General features: G+C 42.7%; 1 protein-coding gene across 1 annotated transcript in view; it reads right to left on the bottom strand.

Moving 5' to 3' along the window:
• Window positions 1–20873, bottom strand: part of CHIC2 (cysteine rich hydrophobic domain 2) — a 33324-nt gene extending 12451 nt beyond the window's left edge. Inside the window, exons 1-3 of the mRNA XM_056855564.1 lie at window positions 20755–20873; window positions 2339–2393; window positions 2020–2175 (exon numbers count right to left, since the gene is read on the bottom strand). Of these exons, the coding sequence (XP_056711542.1) occupies window positions 2020–2175; window positions 2339–2393; window positions 20755–20873 (330 nt within the window). The remainder of the gene's footprint in view (window positions 1–2019; window positions 2176–2338; window positions 2394–20754) is intronic.
• Window positions 20874–27401: the final 6528 nt, after the last annotated feature.

Below are 27401 nucleotides of genomic sequence, written 5' to 3'. Positions count from 1 at the left end.
AGACCAGCCATAATGTCATTCTGCACCACTTATGGTGTTTGTCTATGGCAGCACACTCCTTTCAGTGATCCTGCATATCAGTGTCTGCAGACATTGACACATTCTGGGGTAGCCTAACTATCCCTTTGAATATAACCTTGAAGTTCATTTCCGTTATTCTACCAGCTCGGCAAGTCTTTGCTGAAAAGTGCATGCTCTCGTGTTGCAAAACACTCTCCCTGGCAATAACATTGAGACTCAAAGGCATAACAAGCTGCTTGATTGCGGCAACTCATCCGTCAAGCTACTTTCCTCTGTTTTTCTGCTGACTACGCTTTAAGGGACAGGTAAAGACGGTCTCGTTTTCCCGTTGTCGACAGTATGGGTTGTTTCCTATGCTACTGTTTTAACTTGGCATTTTTACCGGATTTCTGATTATACTGAATTGTGAGCCACTTTAAGAACTATATTTTAAGGCAGCACACAAGTAAGTAAAAGGAGATTTCATCTGTTGGTAAATTTCATCTGTTGGTAAGCAAAAAAAAACTTTTGAGACAGATAAATTAAGATGGAGCTAGGAGGCAATCCTAGGGTTCCAAATGCCATAGGCTGGATCTAAATGGGACTGCTCCATTAATGATAGTGCTTTTCTCCTGTGCAAGAAGTCTTTCCCTGATTCAGGAGACCTGAATATGGAAATAGCACACTTGCAGAGGGAATCTGCAGACAGGAGACTATACGTAACCATTCTGCCACAGATTAAACCCAACACAGACTCCACAGCATTTTATGCATTTTGTCTCAGCCGGACTCAGAGGCAGGAAGTAAGCCAAACTAGAAGAACGGGGCCAGTGGGGAAGAGGTTGATTTGTTCATGGAAATAACAGACACAGAATTGGTTAAGCAAGCTCTACCTAAGGATTCTGTCCTACAAATGTCCCTTTGTTCCTGGACATGGGGGGGACTGGGAACACACATTTGCCAATCTCTTAAAAAAAAAAAACAAAAAAAAAAAACACAGCAACTATAATGCATATACTCTGAAAATAAAATTATGCAACAAAATTCTTTCAAATTACTGCATTACAATAAGATGGCACATAAGGACTGTAGTACTTTAAAACAGAACATTTAAGAATGGGAATTTTGTATAACATTTTTATAACACTTGTGCACAGTGCGAAGTATTTCACAATGAAAACCAATTTGTTTTCACAATGCTGAAAGATGGTCCCTGAGGAAGAGCCAATGGGGATCAAAATGTATTTTTTGCATTAAATATTTTCCCCCAGGAATGTTTGCATTTTTTGTTGTGGTATAAAGCTGTAAATTTCTGGGAGCTATTTGCAGTCTAGTATCCAGAAAAACAACAAAAGAGGGGGGGAAACCAAATGGAACTCAACCAGAGTACTGATTCCAGACCGAAGAGGTTGAGCTGAAAAATGCTAAAATTACAAATATATAAATTTTAATAAGGTGCACATTAAAGTTAAAAACATAGGCCTCTAGCATAGGTAGAACGTTTACATTTGATGTATACAAACATGAACACCTGCGATGTACAATCTTATATTGACCAAAGTAGGATCCAAAAAAGGACCAGATGCATTTCGGCCTAAGAAGGTCTTCCTCAGTGGTCAGTAATATAGTTATAGTTTAGCACACATCCTGATAATATAATTATATCATAAAAAACAGTAAAAAATGTATAAAAGCCCTTCTAGTATAGTGAAGCTCCCTGTATGTCTTATTTATTTCTTATATACTAGAACGTGGCTTCCATGTCTCACCTTCTGTTGCATGTCGGGCTCTTAAGGATGTGTATACATCAAGCAGTGTAATAGCTATTTGCATTCTAGTATCCAACCACAAGCCAACAGCAATCACAACGCGCCAGCACCTTGTATTACAGTAGGAGGCTTTTAACATCAGCAGTTGTAGAAAACCTTTGGGCATTGGATCAACAAAGTACAGAAGCCAGTAGTGAACTTGCAAGGTTTAAATGGCGAGCCACATAACAATAAGCGCAGTCTCACTTACTCTTTTACTGAGGCAAATCACTGGCCACATACTACAACCTAGAGTGCAGCAGCAGCAAAGGCAGCCACAGAGTAGCCATCGTACGTTAACTGGAAGATTCTTCTTAAGACAGCTGTTCACTCTGCTGATGCTGGCTTTAAATTCCTCAGGTGCAACCTGTAAAAAAAGAAAAAAAGAACAAGTCATGGAGCAGTGATAACTATACTTCTAATGTTTGATGAACATTAAATGCTTTTTTTTTTGCCTCTACAAAGCAAAATAAGCTGACTAAACTATACATTTTGCCAGCTTGAACAGATTTGATTTCACAGCTACTTACTTTTCCTGTTAACGATGAAGGAAATTCTGCTTCAAATTTGTTGCTCAGCCCAAAACTAGACAAAATAAAATGAACACGTGTTATCAGACTACCTGAAGCAAGAAAGAGATTTTCATATTTTAGGTGGCAATCACATATGCTGTAGTACGATTCCTTCATGTGTAAACTGGACACGGCAGGAAGCTGCATTCATGGTTCCACTGCAAGAATTCACAAGCACTGGAGAGTTTGGATGGTACCCTACCACTATGTGCAGCTAATGGAGGTGCATTCCATTGGCATACACATGTTCCATGGAAAAGCCACTGACCAGTGTTAACACAGAACCCTTAGCTGTGACAACGATTGGATATAACCCTTTGTCTCTTTTTCACGCTCAAAATCTTTATTTCAGTGAACACCAGCACAGCCAAAAGAGGACAGATGTACGAACTTTGTGAAGTGGCTCTAAATGGAACACAGTTACTGACCCATTTGAAAATGGGACTATCAGACTGGAGAAGGAGTGTATATCTTAAAGTTCTCTTAATTTGCATGGGTTATTGGGGTGAATTTTGAAACTCGAGAAACTGCAAGCAAAGATTCCAAGAGAACAATTGCTTCTCTTTTGCAGGCTCCATATACATCCCACCCAACCCCCAATATTAGTTGGTCTATTAGATTCCGGACTTTTATTCATTTCCATTGCACGAGATGCTGCACCTACAACAAGCATAACTGCCAGGCTCTCCCCGTACACTCTGCCAACCACAAAGAATCCCACCCTAAGTGCAGTAAAAGGAAGGACAGCTCATGATCCCGTTATTCAGCTCATTGCATTTCTATTGCTTAGAAATGGGTGGGGAAGCCTCCAGAGATGTGCAATTATCTGCCAGTGTGGTGCAAGAAGGCAGATTATTTGCACTATGCCCTTCCGTGTGCAACATCTGAAGGGGAAACATGCTCCAGCATACATACAACAGGGAACAGGAGTCAACAGCAACTCAATAATACATGTTTACTGCCCACCTGTGCTTTCATAGGCAGCATTCTCCACCTTGAAACAAGGAACACTGTGTGTGTTTGTGTGTGTTAAATCACAAGCAAAAAAACACACCTTACTATGCACAATATGATGTAGTCAAAAATCACATAGAACAGCCTCTAATACAATTATACAATACAACCGTGGTTCAAAAATGTTATCAAAGGTGTATTAATATAAAGAAACCTGAGTGTATCACATATGAAATATCTACTACACTACTATTTAAGATGTCTTCGTACATAAGATTCAATCATGACAGGTGCCAATTATAGTCCATAAAGTTTGTACAGAGTCAAGCACCTCAAACCAAGGCAACCTCATTAATCCTGGGTGGATAAATTCCAGACATAGGCACAATACAATGTATATGCAGAGCAAAATGTTCAGAACGAAATAGGGTACAATCCTCCAGAGGCAATCCAGCCGTTTCGTAATAAATACTTCAACAGTTTCCTTTTATCCGTATCTTCTGCCTTCTGTTGTATACATATCACGTCATAAAATGTAGCACACCGCTTACAAGGATCTAATGTGTTTCCATATTCACATCGGAAGCCCTTAAGAAGCCCTGGTCTATGGTAGTATCATAGTCTTTGAAATACTCTCTCAAGACACTCCATGCTCATCTCTCCTTACCTTAGGAAGCAATTTACGGTATCCTGCTTAGTCTGATTCTGAGCTGCTTTTCTGATTACCTTTGTTGTTAATGTTGTCGTTCTACTATGCTTTGTGTTGTTTTACTTTTATGATTTGATGTTACTGAGTTTTATTGTAAATGCCTTAAGGTGGTTACGTTCAGAAGTGCAAGCAGTATATTCTAGTATAAATAAAATCATCCTTATGGGTAGACACAATGTGGGAAATGAACTGCACTCATACACTTAGCCTGAAAGGCACCAGCAATGATGAACACAGCCTAATAAGAATATTCTAAAGAGTCCTCCAACCATTCTACTATACGTATACTCTAGAAGGCTTACTAAAGAAAACTGGCAGCTGGAGACACGACTTCTTTTAAAAAAAATAAAGTTCTAGAAAGTTCTAGGTTCTTTGGTATATGCACACCTATAAGCATATAAGTGGATGGTTACATAACATCTCAAGAATGCAGAGATCTCTAAAAACTAGGCAATGAACACCTAGACTAGACTATTCTTACAACATACCAAATGATAGGAAACAGAGTTACTGTATGCATACCCATTTCCCCCTGTTGTTTCCCTACCCCCTCCCCAGGTTCTATCAATTGGGCTATATCCCTCAGTCACACCCACATTGTTAATGAGGCTAGGAACAGAACATCTGAAGAAGCAGGCCAAGGAGCTTCAGCACAAGCTCTGGAAGTAATCATGTCATCCTTAACCATAAGTGACTCTGCAAGGTCAAGCAGCTGCCTTCAAAATATCTTAAGCTCTTAGGGCATGTGTTATTCTCTCATCTTGACCTCCCCTCTTTCTGGTAGTCAAAAAACTCTGACCTTTTGCTCCCAAGAACACAATTAACTGTGGAGAAGAGATTATACCATAAAAAAGAATCATAATGAACCATGATGGCCTGATAATTAGCCACTAATAACTCCCATGCAGAGAATAGGAACACAGGAATTCCAGACTAGCACTCTAAAAGAGTGTTAATATATTTGTGCAAGACTTCAGGAACTGATGACACTTTCCAAATTTAGTTGTCCTATCAAATCCAGAATGACTGCACAGAACTTTATGACGTTAGAAGGAAGCTTATTATGCAGCTCAGAACACTTTAGCTAAAAAAGATGCTTAGGGGTCCTCTCATTACTTACAGGGATGTACGTGTCTTAAGGTAATTCCATAACATCAACCAATATAAAAGATGAAAAACAGTTTCGAAAAATAAAATTAAAACTGGTCCTATGAAACCGAGATGTCATTTTAAAACTTGCTTTTTTAAAAAAAAAAGCAATCTTTGATATTATTTCTTTGTTTTTAAATGGCACATCTCAAAACTAAGTCATGGCCTTCTAAAGATAAGTTTTTAAAAGTACAGGGAAAGGTGTTTTACTTTTCAGAGCAAGCATTTATTGTTGCAGCAATTTTGAATATTTAGAACTATTGACGCAAGAACAAGGAAAGGGAGCCCTTCATAGACAAAATGCACTACAATATGAGAGGTGGCAACAAGGAGAATAAGGCAACATCACCTCCTCTTTCCACTAGCAGCTTATGCCTGGGAAAAAAGAGGTGGCTTTCCCTGGTCCTTCCTTACCACAGCCCCTTCTACCATGATACATCTTGCCCACTGGCGTGCCCATGGAAAATTTCCTGCCCCACATCACCGGGACACTTGCTGTTACCAGCGATTCCAACAATCCCAAGAGATGCTGTGATACAGGTGCAAGGCAGGAGAATACACATACAATTTAAATGTTTATTTGGTGACCAGGCAACTCAAGAGGATCAACCCTTTGAGGGGAAATCAAGGAATGCCTTAAAGGTCACAGGCCCCTCCTTTGTGCACTGCCATTCCTACTTCAAGGCAGTCTCTTAATTTGATAGCTAAAATGAGTCTGTACTCGCAAACACTATTAATACAATTTGGAAAAAAAATTACCTTTTAGGTATCTTTCAAGTTTTATGGGAGGAAACGTTTCACAAAAAATGAATAATGGATAGTAATGTACACAACTGACTATGGTGGTGAAGGAAGTTTTCCCCATTCTCTTCTCCTAAGTAAGGTGAACAGGTTAGTTCCAAAGAGGGAAAACGCTAGTCATTTCCCCCCTTATTACAGGATGTCCTGAAAATCCCATATGGGTAAATTCAACAAGGAATTCAGTCTTGCAAAACTTTCAGGTGTCATCCCTCGCACCCTTAGGAATTTGATCATGAGGGGACCGAATAACTGAACATATAGCTGGCTCCTTCACAAGACCCAAGTCCAGAAAAAAAAATTCTGCAGGAAGATAGCGAGCAAAACTCTGGTGGGTAGAATTAGCTATAAGGCTGGCTTCCAGTAACAAGGCTGTTACCAGCAGTACCTCTAAAGGTTAATACTTCGATAAAATGTGTAACATGGAGCGGTCATATACTAACCTGATCAGATACAGGGAATTCCCCTTCTGTTTGCAAGGCCCACCTGTTTTGTGAGCAGTTATGTTGGCAGGGTATGAGCCCCATGGCGCAGAGTGGTAAGCTGCAGTACTGCAGTCCAAGCTCTGCTCACGACCTGCTCCATTTCAACCCCAATGGAAGTCGGTTTCAGGTAGCCGGCTCAAGGTTGACTCAGCCTTCCATCCTTCCAAGGTTGGTAAAATGAGGACCCAGCTTGCTGGGGGTAAAGGGAAGATGACTGGGGAAGGCACTGGCAAACCACCCCGTAAACACAGTCTGCCTAGTAAACATCGGGATGTGACATCACCCCATGGGTCAGGAATGATCCGGTGCTTGCACAGAGGACCTTTACCTTTATGTTGACAGGGTATATAACCCACAGCTTTTACAACTGTATTGCAGAACCACTCCTATAAACAAAACTTTAAATCAATAAAAAAAAAATTGACCATACCAAAGCTGACATAAAATCAGTCTCAATGCTGATTTAGAGACCGCGATAATTGGCCTTGGTAATGTTACTTTTCAAAATTATAATAAACTTATTGTCTTACAATACAAGCATTTAAAAATGGATAGTTTTAAACAATTACTTCAAGAGGTTTCGTATTCAAATAAATTAATTTATTCTAATATTTGAAAATATGGATCACATTAGACAAAACACTATTAAATACTGCAGTGTTACAGAATGACAGTTGGGAGTTTTTTATTGAATTCGGAAACAGAGTGACAATCAATTCCAGACTGCGAGAAAAGAAACTGATGCAACCAATTCCAAACTATGATATAACCAATCAAAAATTAGTGCGTAAGTCTAACAAAACATATTTACAAAGTACTGTTTCAACTGTAGGTAAAGGTAGTCCCCTGTACAAGCACCGGGTCATTACTGACCCATGGGGTGACATCACATCCTGAAGTTTATTAGGCAGACTATGTTTATGGGGTGGTTTGCCACTGCCTGCCCCCAATCGGCTACACTTTACCTCCAGCAAGCTGGGTACTCATTTTACCATTCTTGGAAGGATAGAAGGCTGAGTCAACCTTGAGCTGGCTACCCAAAACCAACTTCTGTCGGGATCGAACTCAGGTTGTATCCAGCTGTACCCAGCAAAATTTTGTAAAAGAAAGCTGTAATTCTTATAGGTCAGATCTGAATGCTGAAGCATGGAAAGTATGAACCAGGGTACAGATGAAGCTTTAAAACTTGGTCTCTTCATTCTATCCAAGATTCATGTTGCTACCCATTTTTACCCTAAAGACAAACTAATGTTTTCCACCAGCAGAATCCCTTTAGTTTTACCTAGATAAACCTGTTGCAGAATCTGACAAGATATCAAGAATTAACATGAGCACACAAGGAGTATCAATATCAGCTCCACATTTCACTGTGGTGTATAGTCACCCCTAGACCATTATAATGGCTGCATCAAATATTACAAATGGTTTGTACACAATGGGCTTGATGACCCCAGTTGGTCATGCTTGTATGCTGCCTATCTTTCCCTTTTCTCGCAATGCATGACTGAAGAACTTCTGATCTTTGACTTAGTCAATCTAACACAAGCTTGTTGTAAGGGTCAAATCGCAGGTGCCTAGACAGAGTGCAGTCTGTTTCTTTCCCCAACTACAATTTCTTCAGGTTTCTACATTTGGCCCTCACAATGAATTGGAGTTGGTACCAAAACCAGGAAGATGCACAGAGAGGTGCAAAAGCATAACAAAGCAGATTTCAACACATCACAACAAACCTGTTTGTTGATGACAACTGAATAGACCCTCAGTAGAATCCCTGTATCTCCAGACACTTCTAGCTACTCCCATCAATTTCTTCAAGAGAACTTATTAGAAAGTATACTTCATGCAAAAATTCATATTCTATAAACCATTGTTTTCCAACCCTTACAAGCCCAGAACTCACCTTTAACCCACAGACAGCAGAAGGAGACCCACTGAGCTGCAAACACATAACATCACCATCACATGACACACAGGCGTTGCCAGAATTATGATCTCCCTAATGCAAAGCCAGGACCAAAAGGACTAAGAACAGGAAGCACAAACACAAGCACCACTTCCTCTGGGTACAGCTCTAGGGCAAATAATTACTTATTTGTAAATTTATTCAAGAATTCATGCAACATCTTCATAGAGTAGATTAATGTGGGCCAAAATAGTATATCACTTCCCCAAGATTACACTTTTAAATGCATCTGTTTGGGGTTTGGAGAAAACACAGAAAAGGCATGATGGAAAGAGGAAGGCAAGAAAGAAACGTGAATATAGTTACACTCAACATGCATATCAATCTTATTCTTAGACTGTTCAGAAGAAGGTGGTGGTTTTTATGCCCGGCTTTTCTCTACCTTTTAAGGAGTCTCAAAGCGGGTTACAATCACCTTCCCTTCCCCTCCTCACAACAGGAGCCTTGTGAGATAGGTGGGGCTGAGAAAGCTCTGAGAGAACTGTGACTAGCCCAAGGTCACCCAGCAGGCTTCATGTGGAGGAATGGGGAAACCAACCCGGTTCTCCAGATTACAGTTTGCCACTCTTAACCACTAGACCATGCTGGCTCTCGTTCATCCAAAAATAAGCCTCTTGGCATTTTAAGAGGGCTTACTCTTTAGTATGTGTGAGACTGCAGCCTTGAGGGTCAGAACTTTGTAGACTGCCTGAGGGATTATACAGGACCCCTCCTCTCTGAATTGCCTACCCCACCACCACCCCAGTCCATCCACGCCCCCTGCAGTCCTCCAGTGCATTGCACGCACTTGTGGAGCAGAGTTTCCCCTCCCCAGGAAAGCTCTCCCTTGCCACCTGCCCTTTCTCCCACCTGGCCAGTTCAGTGGTCCGCAGTCACCCTTGCCACATGGAGTCCTCCAATCCACAGAAAGGGCCTTCTCATTAGCAGCACTATATCTTGGAGATGTCCTGTCCTTGTAAGGAGAATCCATCTGATAACTGTTCTCCACAAGTTGTTGAAAGCAGTCTTCTTTCAGAGGGCCTCAGCATGCATGTCTGAATGTCTGTTCTTTGATACATACTTTTGTTTTAATCTGCTGGAGTTTGTTAGCATTGGTGTTCTATGTTGACTGGCTGGTTTCTTTTAGATACCGTATTTTTCACTCCATAAGATGCACCTGACCATAAGATGCCCCCCCCCAGCTGGCCATCGGATCCCTACGCGTCGAGCGGGCTCTGTGCAGCCCGCCTCCCAGCTGGCCGTCGGGGAGGGGAACGCTGGCTCACGCCATCCCTACGCCCTCAGCTCTGTGCGCCCCACCCGCCTCCCAGCGCACCCTCCTGACGCGCCCAGCTCTGTGCGCCCCGCCTGCCTCCCAGCTGGCCGTCGGGGCACGCTGGCTCGCACCGTCCCCACGCGTCCAGCTCTGTGTGCCCCGCCTGCCTCCCAGCACGCTGTCCTGACGCACCCAGCTCTGTGCGCCCCGCCCGCCTCCCAGCTGGCCGTCAGGGCGGGGAACGCCGGCTCGTGTTGTTCCGGCGTGCCCAGCTGGCTGGCGGGAGGGGCGGGGGTCCCTCCACCCGGCTCTGGGAGTCCCGGATGGACCGGGCTAGGGTCCATAAGACGCACATTCACTCCATAAGACACACACATTTCCCCTTACTTTTGAGGAGGAAAAAAGTGCGTCTTATGGAGCGAAAAATACGGTATTTATTGTGGGTTGGTATTGTCTTGTAACCTACCGAGATCCACTGGAATCAAAGTATAGGCTAGAAATGTTTCTAATAAATAAATTGGTGTCCCTGTCCTTATTGAAGTGCTTAAAATATGCATTGAAAACTGTAAACAATTATACAAGATAGTGCCAGAGGTCTCCAGGGTGGCTTGTTTTGGAGGTTGCTGTTAATGTAGAATACTGCTTTTGTCTCTGGAGGAAGAATGATCTCTGGACATAGTGCTGCAATATTCTACTAGCGGTTGATGCAGATTACCAAAGAGTTGTATTTATTTCTTCACCAAAGTATCTTCTGGGATTTTATTCTCGATGTACAAAGTGTGCTTCACATAGTACTTAGTATTCCTCACACCTGTGTAGAGATGTGATGGCCTGGAAAACTTCAGGAAAAAACTGTTTTTTTCCCCCTGTTTTTATCAGAGGCCCTTTTTTCCAGTTTTTCTAGCAGAAAAATTGGAGATTTTGGGGAGCACTAAAAATAAACACCTCCTATGAAATATTCTCTCTTTTAGAATGAGTTAAATGCTTTTAAAGACATGGTGGGCATGCTGTAGACACACATCTCTTAAACCCAAGATGCATTTCTGCACCTAGGATACCTAATCTTCATGAAGGGAGCATGCATGGCTTTCATTGCTTCTCGACAGTTGCCTGCCTTCTGTTGTCCTTTTGACCTGATGTGGTGGGCTTTGTCACCTCTCCCCTCAAACCACTGTGACACATTTACCCACAGACTAGGTAATGAGTAGCTTATTGCCCTATCTTGCAGGAGGGAGAGAAAAAAGTCAGAAGGAGCTGGGGCAGAAACAGCACCAAAGCCTTAGCAGGGTGGCTGTGGGCCAGTCAACACATGCTCAGCCTCGACCCTGGCAAGTATTTGGATGGGAGATCTCCAAGGAATACCAGGGGCGTGATATGGAGGCAGGCAATGGCAGTCCACCTCTGAACACCTCTTGCCTCGAAAACACTATAGGGTCGCCTTAAGTCAGCTGTGACTCGATGGCAAAAAAAACCCCAAACCCCTCTTGTGTTAATCTTTTATTTTCCTAGGCCTCTCATAAGAAGGCTGAGGCTTGGCTTTGAAATTACCTGCATTTTCTAGTGAGGTTGACTGGTTTATAGAGCCCCAATGCAAAAACATTCCATTTTAAAAAAAATTGGTTGTTAAGATTCTGGTAGTTGAGGTTTTTCCAGCTTACTGTTTCATAGGATATGGACACTGTGCTGAATTTAAATGGACATATAAATATGCAAGTGTAAAACGTCTGGGCATGACTAGAGTCATGCCCAGACTTGGCCCTTGGCTTTTACCCTGAGGCTTGCAAGCTGGAGCCTACGGCAGCTGATCCAGAAAATAAGGATCTGCCCAGGATGCATGTGCATGTTTGCTATTTTGCTTGTATAAATTATATTGAGTAGTTTGGCTTGTTTTGGACGTTTTGATAAGCTGCTTTAGGATCCCGTTGGGGGAGATAAGAAGCATAGAAATACTTAAATAAATAAAACGTACAAAAAGAAAATTCATTCTAATGGTCAATACGTGGGTAAGTAAAAAAGTCTAGTATTGCTTTCAGCAAATGCTCAGGCCTGAGTTTTGGCAATCCTCAGGGAAGGTAATACCAAAGTAGGGAGCAGTAATTGAAAAGGCTTCTCTTGGTGCTCTAGGCATTTGTATCTGACAGAAGGGTAATATGAAGAGCATCTCATAATGCTGAGGGGTGCATTCTCTTTATTGTGTGTGTGTGTGTGTGTTCACAAATTATTAAAAGCTATTAGAGTAAAATAGTACCACTTAATATAAAACAGCTTAAGAACTCAAAGGGTTCTCAAATGAACAGCAGGTTCAAGGTCACTCAACTGTCAGCATGTGCATGGTGACATCAGTGAATTTATTTTCCTCCAAAGGTCAAGGAGGAGGTAGCAGAGTTCTGTAAGAAGGGAGTTCCAAAGAGCCAATGCCACAACTGGAAGGCCCAGCCATATGCAGTGGGCTCCCATACTGCCTGAATAGTTGAGATGGGAATTAGGCCTCCCCAGAGGAGCTTGATCATTTTTAGGTTTCATAGAGGCAGATGTGTCCACTGCATAGACAGGAATGCAAGTCATCTGGTGTTTTGAAGATAATAGCTGCCTGAATTGGGAGCCTTCAAAGACAGAATGGGGAACTTTCTGTAAAGAATGGCATGAAACATTTCCTTATGGAGATTTGTATGCGGTCTGTGGTCTCTGAGTTCCTTGGGCTAGTCACACTCTCTCAGCCTCACCCTACCTCACAGGGTGTCTGTTGTGGGGAGGGGAAGGGAAGGTGATTGTAAGCCAGTTTGGTTCTCCCTTAAGTGGTAGAGAAAGTCGGCATATAAAAACCAACTCTTCCTCTTCTGGGTTGCAAGCCCCTATAGAGCTGCTGTGTTTTTTAGCTGTTTTTTGGAAGAACTTGCTTCCAGTGCCCATATCTAAAGGGCCATCTCTCCCCATGTGTGGTAGCATGCTGGACATGGACCAGAGCTCATGCTTTTTTCATTTGAGCTTCCAGCCTGAGGTACCGGCTGGCTCGGTGAGGGAAGTGCTTGTAGCATCACTGTGGAAGAACCCCTTGAGGAGGAGTGGCGGATGGTGTTGTCAGGTAACTTCATCTTGGCTTAGGGCGTATTGGCAGCCAGGTTCTATCAAAGTGGCTTCAGGATCACTCCCTCCTAATAAGGGAGTGTCAGATGCGTGCCCTGGAACCTAACTCAGCATGATTGCCAGGTGATGCTCATACTGGGAGGCTGCACCTAAGCAGGCTGTAGAGTATAAAAGAGGAAGCAATGGCAGGGGGGCTTCACTGGAGACCCCTTGCTGCAGGAAGTCCCCCCCCCCACAGCAGCTAAAGGCATCTAAGAAACTGACTTCAGGTATATTGTGGCTTGTTCTCTTCCCTGAAATTAAAATGTATTTGTGTTGCCATTGGTACCTCGCCTCACTGAGCTTCTTTTGGCCACCCGAATCTATTAAAAAGAGCCCTTGCCTCAGGCAAGAAAACAGCCTCTGGAAAAACAGTGGACGAAATCGCACAGGAGGTTTTGCCTTGGATTTGCCGCTCTCTAGATGCACTTTTCCCCCATTTGAATTCTCAAAACTCTGCATGGAGGCTTATTTTTAATTTGGCTGGGGAAAATGTGCATTGAGAGTGCGGCAAATCCAAGGCAAAACCTCCCATGCGTTTTTGCCCAGAACTGTCTCCAGAGGTCATTAGAAGGTGCCGCAGGGTTGTTTTGTTTGCTGAGCCTTTTGATAGGGTACAAGCCACCAACATTGCTAAGGGCCAGGGAGAGGGTTATTTTGGTTTTTAGTTGTGTTTTTGAATTAAATTTGAATTTGTAAGGTGTCTTGAGCCATGGGGAAAGGCAGAATATAAATGCTTTAAAAGAACTATTGAGAGCAAGGGCACCTTGTCTCCTGTCTCTGTTTACATGCCCGCTAAGAGGAACAGCAGGATACCGAGGGGAGGAATTCCTGGCAAGGCTTCCATTTTGGTGCTCTAATCCTAAAACAGCCCTACCTTGCCCTCTCCCCTCACCTGCCACAGCCTGGCCCAGCCGTCCCTACCTCACCAGTTGGTCTTCTAATGTTTTCTGTGCTTGTGCCATTGAGTCTCCCCTCCTTATGGATGCCTTTCCTGCCTTCTCTCTTTCTCCTCCTGCCTGGCACACCCGCCGTCCATACCTCCAGTGCTCCATCCGAGTGCTTGTGGTGCACAGCCCCCCCTCCACAGAACTGCTCTTCTCTTATGACCATCTTACTTCAGCCACTGAACGTACGTGCAGAATGACCACCAATGAGGTCCAGCAGGACTACAGAGGAGAAGGTGATCCTTCAGATATTGCAGTTTGACACCTTGTAAGGCAACAATCAGCACTTTGAATTAAGCCCAGAAATTAACTGGTAACCAGTGGAGATTTTTTTTCCATATTCTGGACCAGTGGCAATTTCCCACACCGTACAGAACACATTAGCAGAACAGTCTGGATGTCACTAAAGCATGAGTAACCGTGGCCAGATGCCTAGTCTAATCTAAGAAGTGGTGTAACCAACACAGCCTTCCTGGCAGCAGCTGACATCTGACCATGCAGGAATAGCAAATGAATTCACAAGCACTTCTGTACTCCACTGTTTTCAAGTGAAGCACAATCTATTATGAAAGCACAACATCCTCTCCCCATCACATAAGTACCTCTACCTTGTCAGAATTAGGTTTCACCTTGTTTATCCCTATCCGGTCTATCATGGCTACCAAGTTCTACTTCAAAATTTATGCTGCCTCCTGAAGAATTGATGGAAGGGAGAGAGAAATGGCTATAATCAGAATACTACAGCGAAACCCAAAACTCTGGATCACCTTCCCCAGTGATTTCATCCAAGGTCAAGCAAGCAACTTCATCCTTTCCTCTCTTCTATCTGAAGAAATCTTTCCCCGAATGCAGAGTAACGATCAAGACTGTGCAAGAGGAACTATCGTTTGCACCAGTTATACACTGATGCAAACACTTCAGAGTCATCAAGTCTGGCAACTTTATAAACAATTCTGCTGACTAGTATCACCTTTAACTGGGATCTCAGAATATAGTAATCTATCACAATTAAACTGAAACCAAGAACAGATCCATGCTTAATTATCGTACACACAAAGTAACATACCCTGCTGCGTTATACCAACACCAGATATCTGTACATGCAGTTAAAATACCCATAACATACAAATGGATCACCATTTGTAACCATACAACTGATCATTAAATGGTAGAGTCATTATGTACTGCGGACCTAACATTGTTAAAGCATACCTGTGGACCTTTGCCAAAGCAAAGGCACCCAAAGGAGAGGGGGGCTGCAACCAACCCTAAAAGACCAAAAACAAAATGAAGTGGAGACAGACATATGCATGTTTGTCTCTCTCTGTCACACGTACCAAACTATACAATACACAGTACTAAACTAAACAATAAATTATAACTATCAACATAAACATCCTTTGATAAATAAAACAGAACATATAAAACTATCATACTATCAATCAAAAGATAAAAGTCCAGATACATTCTTAAAAGTAGGAGCCCTGTGGCGCAGAGCGGTAAGCTGCAGTACTGAAGTCCAAGCTTTGCTCACAACCTGAGTTCGATCCCAACGGAAGTTGGTTTCGGGAAGCCGGCTCAAAGTTGACTCAGCTTTCCATCCTTCCGAGGTCGATCAAATGAGTACCCAGCTTGCTGGGGATAAAGGGAAGATGACTGGGGAAGGCACTGGCAAACTACCCCACAAACAAAGTCTGCCTATCATCATTCCTTTATTGGCATAAAAAGATAATACAAAAAGGGTACAAAAGGAATTGAAATATTAAAAAATGCCCTTTATGGCATAGTTAAAAGACAGTTACATCAAATAGCACTGTTTGTTGATACTGCCGTCTAATTAAATGTTTGGTGGGCTTTTAAAACAAACTTTAAAAACTGTGCCACCGTCTCCAATATATGCAAAGTCTGTCTAGTAAACGTTGGGATGTGACGTCACCCCATGGGTCAGGAATGACCTGGTGCTTGCACAGGGGACCTTTACCTTTTTACATTCTTACAAAAACATCTTCATCAGTTGTCAACCATAAACTATTTTGAAAAGATACAACAGACTCCTGTTTCAAAAACAGGAATAAACCATACAAACTAAGGCAGATAATATGCCCGAAATAAAACTACAGCGTTAAGAAACCTTGTTGAACCATGCTCAAAGAGTGTTCCAGTTTAAAAGGTGATTTTCAAGAACTTAAAAATCAAGAACATAATCTTAATTGTTGCTTATGTGTATAAAGATAACTGTATAAAAATATATATTTATCAAGTGAAAAGATGTTGAAAAACATTTAAATGGCCTGCCTGGGGAAGTCAGGAAGGATCCCACTCTCATGGCTTTCCACAAACTATGCAAAACTGAATTATTCAAGAGGGTTTTTCTACACAAGCAACAGACTTCCACTGTACTAAATGATCCAGAGAGTTACTTAGAAAAATTATTAGGGACTGGTCTATACTATTGTGCATAGCTTGTTGAAACTAGGATTCTGCTATGGAATTTTGCATCATTTAATGTGCCATGTTTGCTTCAGTTCTGTTTTTAGACTTCTGGTTGCTGTAATTAATATTAATGGTTTGTAATTTTTAAGATGTGGTTTGTCTATTAGATATTTATTGTAAAATTATGTTTTTATAGATCCCCCTGATGAAGCTTTAATAGCAAAATGTGTAGGGGCTATACATGGCAATAAAGCTGTCACCAGTCACCTTGCATCTTTTTTCTTTCTTTTCCTTTTTTGGTTTGCTGACACGTTGCTTGGTGTAGCTCCATGTGTCTTCTCTTTTGCTTTTACACCCCTAATCGTATTGCATTGTTTACTGAACGTCCCATCCATCAATTTATTGACTCACTCTGCATAATCTGCCTTGAGTCCAAGTATGAAAGGTGGACTACAAATAATGTAAAATAAATAAATATCTTCTGATTGATAATATGAGCGTTTCCTATATAATGATTATTTTGCTATAATCTATTAAAGGACATTTATGTATTTAGTTGAGAATTCATAGTTCGGTGCTTACACACACACACACACACACACACAGTACAACCCCTTAATTTTATTTTGGGGCTTCTCCAAAGCAAGCAAAAAATTGTGAACACATGTTTAAGCTGTAAGCAAATGAATCTATGAATAAATTAAACTGTCTTGCACTTTATAGACAAACTATAAGCAACCATTATAAGATGACATCCAGACCTTTAGCCAGATGACTGACCTCTGTGGACACTAGTAATTATGGCAAATGTTCTGTTAAGAAACATTTCCTAATACCCCGTGCTTTAGTAAAAGCAAAGTGGTCCCATGAACTTTCTTCAAGGAGACCTAGCTTGAAGGTCAAACTCTGCCTTGAATTCTTGCTATGGCTTTGGGAAAAAATCATACTCTGGGAGCCCCATCTTTTCATCCGCAAAACTTAATAGCAGCAACAGGTCACATTATTTTGAGGGCAACCACAATACGATATCAAATTTAAAATGCTGGGCCTACTACTTTTCAATATTTTTATAAATGATCTGGTCACACCTGTCAGGGATGCTTTAGGCCAGGGGTGGGGAACGTCAGGCCCGGGGGCCGTATAAGGCCCGCGAAATCATTTGGTCTGGCCCTTCGTGGGTCCTGGCAGATCTCTAGCTCAGAAGGATGCTGCCCTGCCTGAATCTCTTGGGCCCAGCTGGGGACAGCAGAGCTCAAACGCGAGTTGCTCTATGTGGAAGACACTTGGAGCCGTCTCCAGTCATGCCTCTTGGCTAAACGTTTGACCAAATATAGCAGGCTAATTTTTAAGTTGATAATTTTGTACAGCCCGTGAATGATGTTATAAATATCCAAATGGCCCTTGGCAGAAAAAAGGTTCCCCAGCCCTGCTTTAGGCTGATCCTGCAATGACCAGATTGTTGGACTAGATGGCCTGTATAGCCCCTTCCAACTCTACGATTCTATGGTAACAGCCACAAAAGCAACAACTGGGTGGATAAAAATTGATTTTTCAGAGAACTGGATTTTCTTTAGTTTTGTTTACATTACAATGTAACTTAAAAAAGAAAACAAGGAGGTTTATAATGAAAACTAAATGAAATACAAAAATGTGAATGTCCATACTATCTCAAAGTCAGAAAATTTTTACATGAATCCAGGGGCAAAAAAGTCTGACTCGAGGACAAGGAATATAAATATGATATAGTAGGTGAAATATATATTGCTACAGGTTTTCCATTGGATCCAGGTACTGGCAAGATTCAAAGGCATTATCCAGAATTAACCACCCTGCACTTCAATTAGAACATAGGTCCAACATATAATCATAGAGTTGGAAGGGGCCATACAGGCCATCTAATCCAACCCCCTGCTTAATGCAGGATCAGCCTAGAGCGTCCCTGACTAGTGTAAGTCCAGCATCTGCTTAAAGACTGCCAGTGAGAGGGAGCTCACCATTTCCCTAGGTAGCTGATTCCACTGCTGAACAACTCTTACTGTAAAAAAAAATCCTAACATCCAGCCATTTACACCCACAACTGAAACCCATTATTGGGAGTCCTATCCTCTGCTGCCAACAGGAACAGCTCCCTGCCCTCCTCTAAGTGACACTCCTTCAAATACTTGGAGAGCAATCATGTCCCCCCCTCAACCTCCTCTTCTCCAGACTAAACATTCCCAACTCCATCAGCCTTTTCTCATAGGGGCTTGGCCTCCAGGCCACTGATCATCCTAGGGTCATCTTCATTTTGTACTTCTTTCACCTGTGCTCTACAATGCCTTAAAATATCCCATTCTAAATAAAACTATACGGGGTCGCAATATGTCAGCTGTGACTTGATGGCAAAAAAGAGAGACTGTATTTAGTCGCAAAACAGTAGGTTTAAATTGTTATTGCATTCAATTAGTATGTACTGTTGTTCATGAATTAAAACACAGGAAATATGATTCAAGTCAGTGATTTAAAATGGTATTTTTCCATGGTGAGTTCATGAATGATCTACATAACAACGTAACTCAATCTACACTGAGATGCAAGGGAATGTGACTTTTTTTTGCATTACTTACTACATCCCTCATCATTACCAGAAGTGCTCCTCCTCAGAATCAGAATTAAAAAGATACTGTTACAGTGACATAAAATGAGCTCCAGTTAGGAAAAACAGCAAGCAAGCAGTGCCCTATTATAAAGTTAATCGAGCCACTCCGGGCATGCCTTTCATATTTGCTGACTGCTGTATCTTCAGGGGAAGTCTTCATACCACAAGGAGCCAGCAGAATGCTGAAACTTGTTATTACATGAGTAGGTTGAGATGGTGAGTAATAGAAGCATACACGCTCAACTACGGAACAGCTACTAGTCATGTGTAAAAACACTTATCAAAACCCAAGAGCTCTACTTCCTGAGGAGTCACTGCTCGGCTTAACACTTCGCATTTTAATATTAGTCACTATGACCCTCTTCTATTCAAGTTTCCTTGTTGCCCAACCAGAGATAGCATTTGTACAGACTGCAAGTATTAAGACAGACAAAACATTTGAAGAGGATCTAGAAGACACAGAGTAATGGATTTCAGATGGGGTCGAAACAACATCCTCCTCTGACCTGTAAATTCAGACAAGTCATCGTGAAGGTTGGCACTAGAATTATACTAGACCCAATGTGGTTTAGCACGTGGACTAGATAGGACGAGAGAGATCCAAATCTGACCCCTTCCTTGCCATGAAAGTTAGTAGGTGACCTTGGGACAGGGTTGTTGTGAGAATGAAATGGAGGAAAGGAGATCCACGCATGCTGCCCTGAACTCCTTAGAAGGTGATACAAACACATCAATTAATTAATTAGTTTCCCAAAGCAGCTACCCAAGAAGTGGTGCTGCAAAACACTGTGTATGCAGGGATGCCAGTGTCGTGCCAGAAATGCAGACTGGACAGCCTTTGCCTCAACTATCAATACCCTTGTACATGTTTGTGTGCGTGTAAAGTGTCATCAAGTCGCAGCTGACTTATGGCGACCCCTTTGGGGGGTTTTGATGGCAAGAGACTAACAGAGGTGGTTTGCCAGTGCCTTCCTCTGCACAGCAACCCTGGACTTCCTTGGTGGTCTCCCATCCAAATACTAACCAGGGCTGACCCTGCTTAGCTTCTGAGATCTGACAAGATCAGGCTAGCCTGGGCCATCCAGGTCAGAACTAAATCTAATTTGCTTCGAATAGCTGTTTAAGAGACCATAACAGCCTCTTACCCACCCCATCTAAGACAGTAAGGGCGAAAACGCACGGTCGCTTTATCCTCCTTTAATCCCTGTTTTAGCCAGGATCGAACACCGGTTCGGCGAAACGCATGCGTTCGGTCCTGGCTGAAACAGGGATTAAAGGAGGATAAAGCGACCATGCGTTTTCGCCCTGACTGAGCTCTCTTAACAGAAGTACTGCAAATACAGCGGGACTTAGGTCAGAGATTTCGTTTGAGCAACTCAGAAGTGCGGTAGGAACACAAATTTTTTATCGTTGTACGCAGCACTCAGCAGTGTGCATGCCCCTCTCTCACTGGTTCCCAACCGGGGGTCCGTGGACCCCCAGGGGTCCGCGAGAACTAAATTAAGGCCCGCGAAACAAAGTTATCAACCCATAATAAATTAATATTTTCAATTAAAAGTTCTCTATGATAAAAACATATAGCCAAATATTATTCTAAGTTTAATGTTTAACTAACAGCTACGATTAAAGTTTATTTTCAGATTCTCGCAATTTTTATTTTGAGCCTTGGGGTCCCTGCACCGAGCAAAAAAGTCCTAGTGGTCCCCGGTCGAAAAAAGGTGGGGAACCTGAGTGTAAAGAGTCTCGCTGTCTGTTTGCAAAGCTGAACTGCAGGAAGACACACTGGGGGGGGGGGTCTGGGCGCAGGAGGGACCCGGGAAGGGGCCCGCCAGCTCCAGCCTGGAATGGGGCCCACCCCAGCCACGGGTGGCTCCCCCTCCCCCACGGGTTGCTCCCCCTCCCCCACCTGCCGGCCCTTACACAGTGACATGGCCCGAGCCGCGCACCACCACCGGGTCTGGCGAGGGCTTCAGCAGCTGCTCCTCCAAGGCCCGCTCCTCGTCTTCTTCTTCTTCGTAGATCTCGTCGAAGTCCGCCATGGCCGGGGCCGGCTCCTCGGCAGAAGCCGCGAGGAAGGACGCCGGGCAAGCCGAGGGCCGCCTTCCTCTCCTCTCCTCTCCGCTCCGCTCCCCCACGACCGGAGCCGCCTCTCAGAGCCGCCGGCAGGAAGCGGCCGTCATAATCCCGGGGAAGAGGATGGACCGGAACTGCCACGATCACAACATCCGCTCCCCGGCGCCGCGGCAGCCACTGGCTGAGGAGCCGCGGGCGGAAAGCCCCGCCCCTTTCGCCGGCCGGCCGCGCATGCGCGCCGCTCCTCCTCGGGTCGAACTCCTGGCAGGGGAGGTTGAGAAAGGAAGCGCGAGAGCTGGCTCGGCGGAGTGCGCGTGCGCAGCTCTCTCTCTCTCTCAGGTGGAAGTGATGCATAATTCTAAAAATCAATAAAAATATCTAAAACAAAAAAAACAAACATCCATGACCCTTGAAGGGAATTCGGGTTGTGACTTGAGAGTTTTGTGGAGGTCCATTACTAGGGTTGCCAACCTACAGGTGATGGTCAACAAAGAAGATGGTAAACGGCAGCTTGGTTATTACCAGGAGCACCAAACAATATAGTAATGCACTGTTATTATACTGTATAAGTCTACCTATAAGACATATAACAAGTGCACCGTATATACAAACAACTTGCACTAATTGGCAAGTTGTTTGTATATACGGTGCACTTGTTATATGTCTTATAGGTAGACTTATACAATATATTAACATTGCATTACTATATTGTTTGGTGCTTTCTTACTGCTCTTCTTTGTTTACCAATCCATTTTGCAGCAGGCTAACCTTTGTTTAACCAACCTCCAGGTGATGGCTGGAGATCTCCGGCTATTACAACTGATCTCTAGGCGACCGATGTCAGTTCACCTGGAGAAAATGGCCGCTTTGGAAGGTGAACTCTTATGGCATCGAAGTCCCTCCCCTCTCCAAACCCTGCCTTCCTCAGGCTCCACCCCCCAAAATCTCCAGGTATTTCCCAACCCGGAGCTGGCAACCCTAACTCGGTGGCATTATACCCCACTGAAGTCCTCCCCTCCCCAAACCTCATCCTTTTCAGGCTCCACCCCCAAAATCTCCAGGTATTTCCCAACCTAGAGCTGGCAACCCTAATCCATTACTCCCTAAGGTTGCCATCTGGATTGCAAATAAACAATACAATTGAGGTTTGGGTTGCAAAAATCTGAAAACAAGCAGAAAATCTGAAAACAGAGCTTGAAACTAAGCTGAAACCGCTAGATCAATCATGGAAAGAAGGCCGGTGGGCTCACCTGAGTGGCAAATTAAATGTTTCTGGGTGGTGATTGTCTTTCTGCTGGCTTTTCTGCTCAGATTTATCATATGTTTGCTATTTTATGGCCTGGATATAAGCCCAATGGATCTCGGGAGGAACAGACATGCAGCACCAGACAACTGAATCCATGAGCAACCAAATGGCTGAAGGACCAGATACCTCCAATTTGGAAGAAACTAGCCAAGATGTACTGATCCAAAGCAACTTTGATGTATAAAATGTATGCTCAAAGCTGTTCTTGTCCTGCCTCTTCATTGATCTGCATGACTTTTTTCTATACTGATCCAAAGCAAATTTGATAATAAAATGTATGCTCAGAAAGCAAGCAAGCAAGAAAGAAAGAAAGAAAGCTGAAACCAAGCCTAATCATTAACATGATGCATTAAAAGTTGCAGGAGTTACATAGTAGGATCATACACATTAGGATCAATACACAGTATGATCTATACACAGTAGTAAATTCCACAGTCCTTATCTGAAACATTACAGTAGTAATGTTCTGAAACATTACAGTATAGGACTATTGTGTAAAAAAGCTATCCGGAATAATTCAATTTTGCATAGCTTGCAGAAGGCCAGGAGGGTGGGAGCCTTCCTGACCTCATCTGGTGGGGGCTGCAGCAAAGAATTTACGGGCAGCTGTTGATTTTGCCCGTTTGCAGGGTGGCACCTGCAGAAGGTCCTGCTCAGATGAGCAAAGCTGTCATAGCGGAGCAGAGGGGGAGAGGTGATCCTGGACAAATGAAAGACCAAAGCCATGAAGAGCTTTATATGTGATGACCAATACGTTGAATTGAATCCAGTAACTAATGGGCAGCCAATGGCGCTCCTGGTAATAACCAAGCTGCAGTGTTCTGTAGCAGCTGAAGTCCAGTTGACTAAGAGGAGGCTTATGTAGAGTGTGTTGTAGTAGTCTAGTCTTGATGTTACCGTGAAGTAGATCTAGGTGGCCAGATCGGCCACATCAAGGTTGAAAGCCTATTTAGGATTGCGGTATTAGGAAGGATTTTTAGGGCTGCAATCTTAAGCATCCTTGTGAGTGAAGCCACAAAACAGACTATAAAAGCAATCCTAAATGGGTCTACTCAAAAGTACATTTCATGTTGTTTAAAGGGGCTTATTCCCAGGAAAGTGCCCCTAAGATTGTGGCCTATGGCATTACTTCCTACAGAGTGAATCTGCATAGGCTAGGACAACAAGGTTACAAATCTATTAGTATTTATTATTATTTTAGATATTTATCCCATGCTTTTTTTTTGCCAACATGCTATACAACATTATTCTCTAGTTCTCTATTTTATCCTCTTAACAACAACCCTGTGAGGTAGGTTAATTTTCCATGGCAGAATGGAGAATTGGACCTGGGTGTCTCAGTGTTGCATCCAATGCACCGTGCATGCTTACTTGGTTGTAACTGAAGTCAGTGGTCCTTAGTTTTGAAGAAACAGGGATAGGATGGAACTAAGAGGAACCAGTGTGGTGTAGTGGTTAACAGTGGTGGTTTGGAAAAGTGGACTCTAATCTGGAGAACCAGGTTTGATTCTATGGCATTATATTCCACTGAAGCCCCTCTTCTCCCAAAATCCCACCCTCCTCGGACTCCACCCCCAAAATCTCCAGGTATTTCCCAACCATAGGTACGATGCTATCTTTAGGGGGCAGACTGATTTCTAAGTGAATGTAGTATTCTGACTAACGTCCATGCCCCCAGCCCCACCAGTATTCCGCACTTGCACTGGTGGACTCTAGCCAGCACAAGGGCATAGCTACACCAACAAATATTGTTTCCATCAGAGTATCTTTATACCCTGCCAGAGCGAGAGTATGTAGCAGTGATCCTGTTTTATCCAGCAAATGTAAGTCAATGATAGGGTTTGTCTGTTAAAAGGAAAGAGGGATACAAACCTGAGTGTACTTGATTTAACAGGAAAGTATTCCTTCATTTTAGTGTAGTCTGGATTTTACATCCAGGTTCTCTTCCATGATTTTATCTGAAAGCATTCCGTGATTAACTTCAACAGGAAATGCATCATTTATAAAGAAGGGGGGGAAATAGCAAGAAGCTGTTTTCCTGACTGTAATTATGAAAGCATTAGGAAGAATCAGGCCTTGTAGCTTAATGACTGCTAAAACCGTGGATGGATGCGGCTGGATGCCGATCTGAAGGACCACATGATACAACTCATTACTGAGGGTTGGATCTCTTAATCCAGAAAGAATTTGTAACATGCCGGACTTAAAGAACTACTTGTGTTCCGCATTAATACTTTGCCAAGAAAAATTAGTGGATTTGGCATGAGTTTTCCTCCTGGTCCTTAGTACAACTCATTAAAACAAGGAACATGTCGTTTGTTTTATTCACTGTATACAGTGAATTTAAAAAAGAATCAGTTTAAATGTTTATATTCTGCTTTTCTTGTGACTCAAAGTGGCTTACAAATTAAAAATATACAGAATAAAATTAAGCCCCAAATAACCCTCTTCTCCCCTAGCCTATGTGTGTTATGTCCTATCGTCACTTCCGATTTTAGCGACCCTATGAATTAATGACCTCCAAAATGTCCTATCTTTGACAGCCTTGCTCAGGTCTTGTAAACTGAAGGCTGTGGCTTCCTTTATAGAGTCAATCCACCTTGGGTTGGGTCTTCCTGTTTTCCTGCTGCCCATGTTTTCCTAGCATTACCGTCTTTTCTAGTGAGTCTTGTTTTCTCATAATGTGACTAAAGTACAATTACCAGTTTAGTCAATGTAGCTTCTAGGGATAATTCAGGGTTATTTGTATTTTTGGTGTTCCCATTCTATACACCATGAGAAGTGCCTCTATATTTTATCTTCACGACAACCCTGTGAATTAGATTAGGCTGAGAAAGAGTGACTGGATCAAGTTCTCCCAATGAGCTTCAAGGCAGAGTGAGGATTCAAACCAGGGTCTCACATATCCTAATCCAACCATTACTCATTTGTTACGAGGACTGGATATGACATAAATGTCACTTGGTCAGGCTGGGCCATGCCTCGCCAGCCCAGATTGGGACTTGGGGGAATGGCTGCCTTGGCTGGCTCACAGGCTAGATAAGAGCTCTCAAGGGGGCAGAATGATCCGGCCCATGGGCCGTATGTTTGACATCCCTGCATTACATCATGCTTACTTCCTTCTCCTTTGCAAATTCTTGTTCTCTTAACAAAGACACCAACACATATGTGTCATGTGCAGAAATCTGTGCATTGGGTATAGAGATCTTTGTACCCCCACTGCAGGAATCAAACCTATCACCTTGAGGCAGGGAATGATCTACCTGTAGGTATGTTTCTAACTAGTGGGCAGGGAGCTGGCTGGCTGCTGCAGCTTGAATAGCAATCATGCCATTAGTGATCCCACAAAGTACTAGGCCAATATTATGCTTCTTGTCTGTATTTTGGGGCTAGGGATGAGATAATCCACCACCTAGCTCCTGCCCATGCAATGATTCCATAAACACAGAGTAATCAGATAGGTCATCCCGCATCACTAAAATGTCAACACAAGCTGGAGTTTCCTAAGTGCCCCTGTATATCCTTAGCATACCCACAGAAGTCAAACAAGTTAGGAATAACAATTAGTCACTAATAATAATGAGCACTGATTGCCTGGAGAGCTGAAGACTACAGAATCAAAACAAACATACAGACATAGCTACCTGGTTTCATTTACCTGGATACCCCTGCCCCATGAGTCTTTGTCAAAGTGGGAGGAGCAGTTTGCTTGTTTTGAGCTGTTGGGTAGCATACTGACTGGTAACTTGCTTATATACGGCCTTAACAAAAGTTTCCAAATTATTTTTCAAAAACCATTTCATTTGCAGACAGGAGAAATGAACATACCATTATTTCCTAAGAAAAAAGTGTTTAGGAAAACTTAAGCTGCTGGACAGAGGCAACGTAGCTCTGCAAAAGAGATCTGTGTGGATTTGATTTTTCTCTTAATTCAACATGCTGCTACTTATGATTAATGTAGTACAGGAATTCTGAAACATTATATGTTACAGTCTTCCCTGGGAGATCCATTTAAGAACTTCCAAATTACTTTTGAATTTCTTCCTGCTACTTAACCTATACTAGTTTTTTTCCTGTTCTCCAGTACAGCTGTACTGAACTAAAGACAGACTCACTGATGTTGTGGCATCATTATTCACAGCTAATTCAATTGATGGATGAATATAATAGAAAATACAAAAAATTATCTGGTGAGAATCCCACTTCCTCTTCACCTGCTCTGCTTAGTACACCTGCATTGGAGTACAGAAGGAGCTGAGTTTTAAAGGCGCAACCACCAAAGCAAATTACAAGAGCTTCAGTGTTTTCTTCTGTTATTTTCATTGTAATCATCCAAAAACAAATGGAGAAGGGCTGTGGCTCAGTGGCAGAACATCTGCTTTGTGTGTAGAAGGGCTCAGGCCTTGGCATGTCCAGTTAAAGTGTTCATAAAGGTTTTTCTTTACCACTGTGGAGAGCCAATCAAAGTAGGTGACAGTAAAAGAACAAATGAATTGTCTTAAGGCAGCTTCATACGTTCACATCATGGACCTCATGTGGTTCCCTGACCAGCAACAAATATTATTTTTGGCCTACTAGTACTTTGCCTTGTTAAAATATTGTATTCATTGTTAAAATATTGTACTTTGCCTTGTTAAAATATTGTATTCATGCCATCATATTCCCTATTACTATGTATGGGTGTGAAAGCTGGACAATGAAGAAAGCTGATAGAAAGAAAGTAGATTCCTTTGAAACGTGGTGTTGGAGGAGAGTGTTGACTGCCAAAAAAACCCACAAATCAGTGGGTTATAGATCAAATCAAGCCTGAACCGACCGTAGAAGCTAAAGTGACTAAACTGAGACTATCGTACTTTGATCACATTATGAGAAGACAAGAGTCACTGGAAAAGACAATCATGCTAGGAGAAGTTGAAAGCAGCAGGAAAAGAGGAAGACCCAACAAGAGATGGATTGACTCTATAAATGAAGCCATGGCTCTCAATTTGCAAGACCTGAGCAAGGCTGTTAAAGATAGGATGTTTTGGAGGACATTGATTCATAGGGTCACCATGAGTCCGAAGCGACTTGACGGCACTTAACACATACAACACAAATTGTAGCACCCAATTGCCACTTCTACACATTCCTCCATGACTGTGAACACAATTCTTTTACCTGTCAACTCACCATGATAAATTACATCATA

Source organism: Euleptes europaea, chromosome 9, assembly GCF_029931775.1.
Source record: "Euleptes europaea isolate rEulEur1 chromosome 9, rEulEur1.hap1, whole genome shotgun sequence".
In the NCBI taxonomy this organism is placed as follows: Eukaryota; Metazoa; Chordata; class Lepidosauria; order Squamata; family Sphaerodactylidae; genus Euleptes; species Euleptes europaea.
The sequence above is the reverse complement of the archived record's forward strand: the minus strand, read 5'-3'. Positions and strand labels throughout refer to the sequence as shown.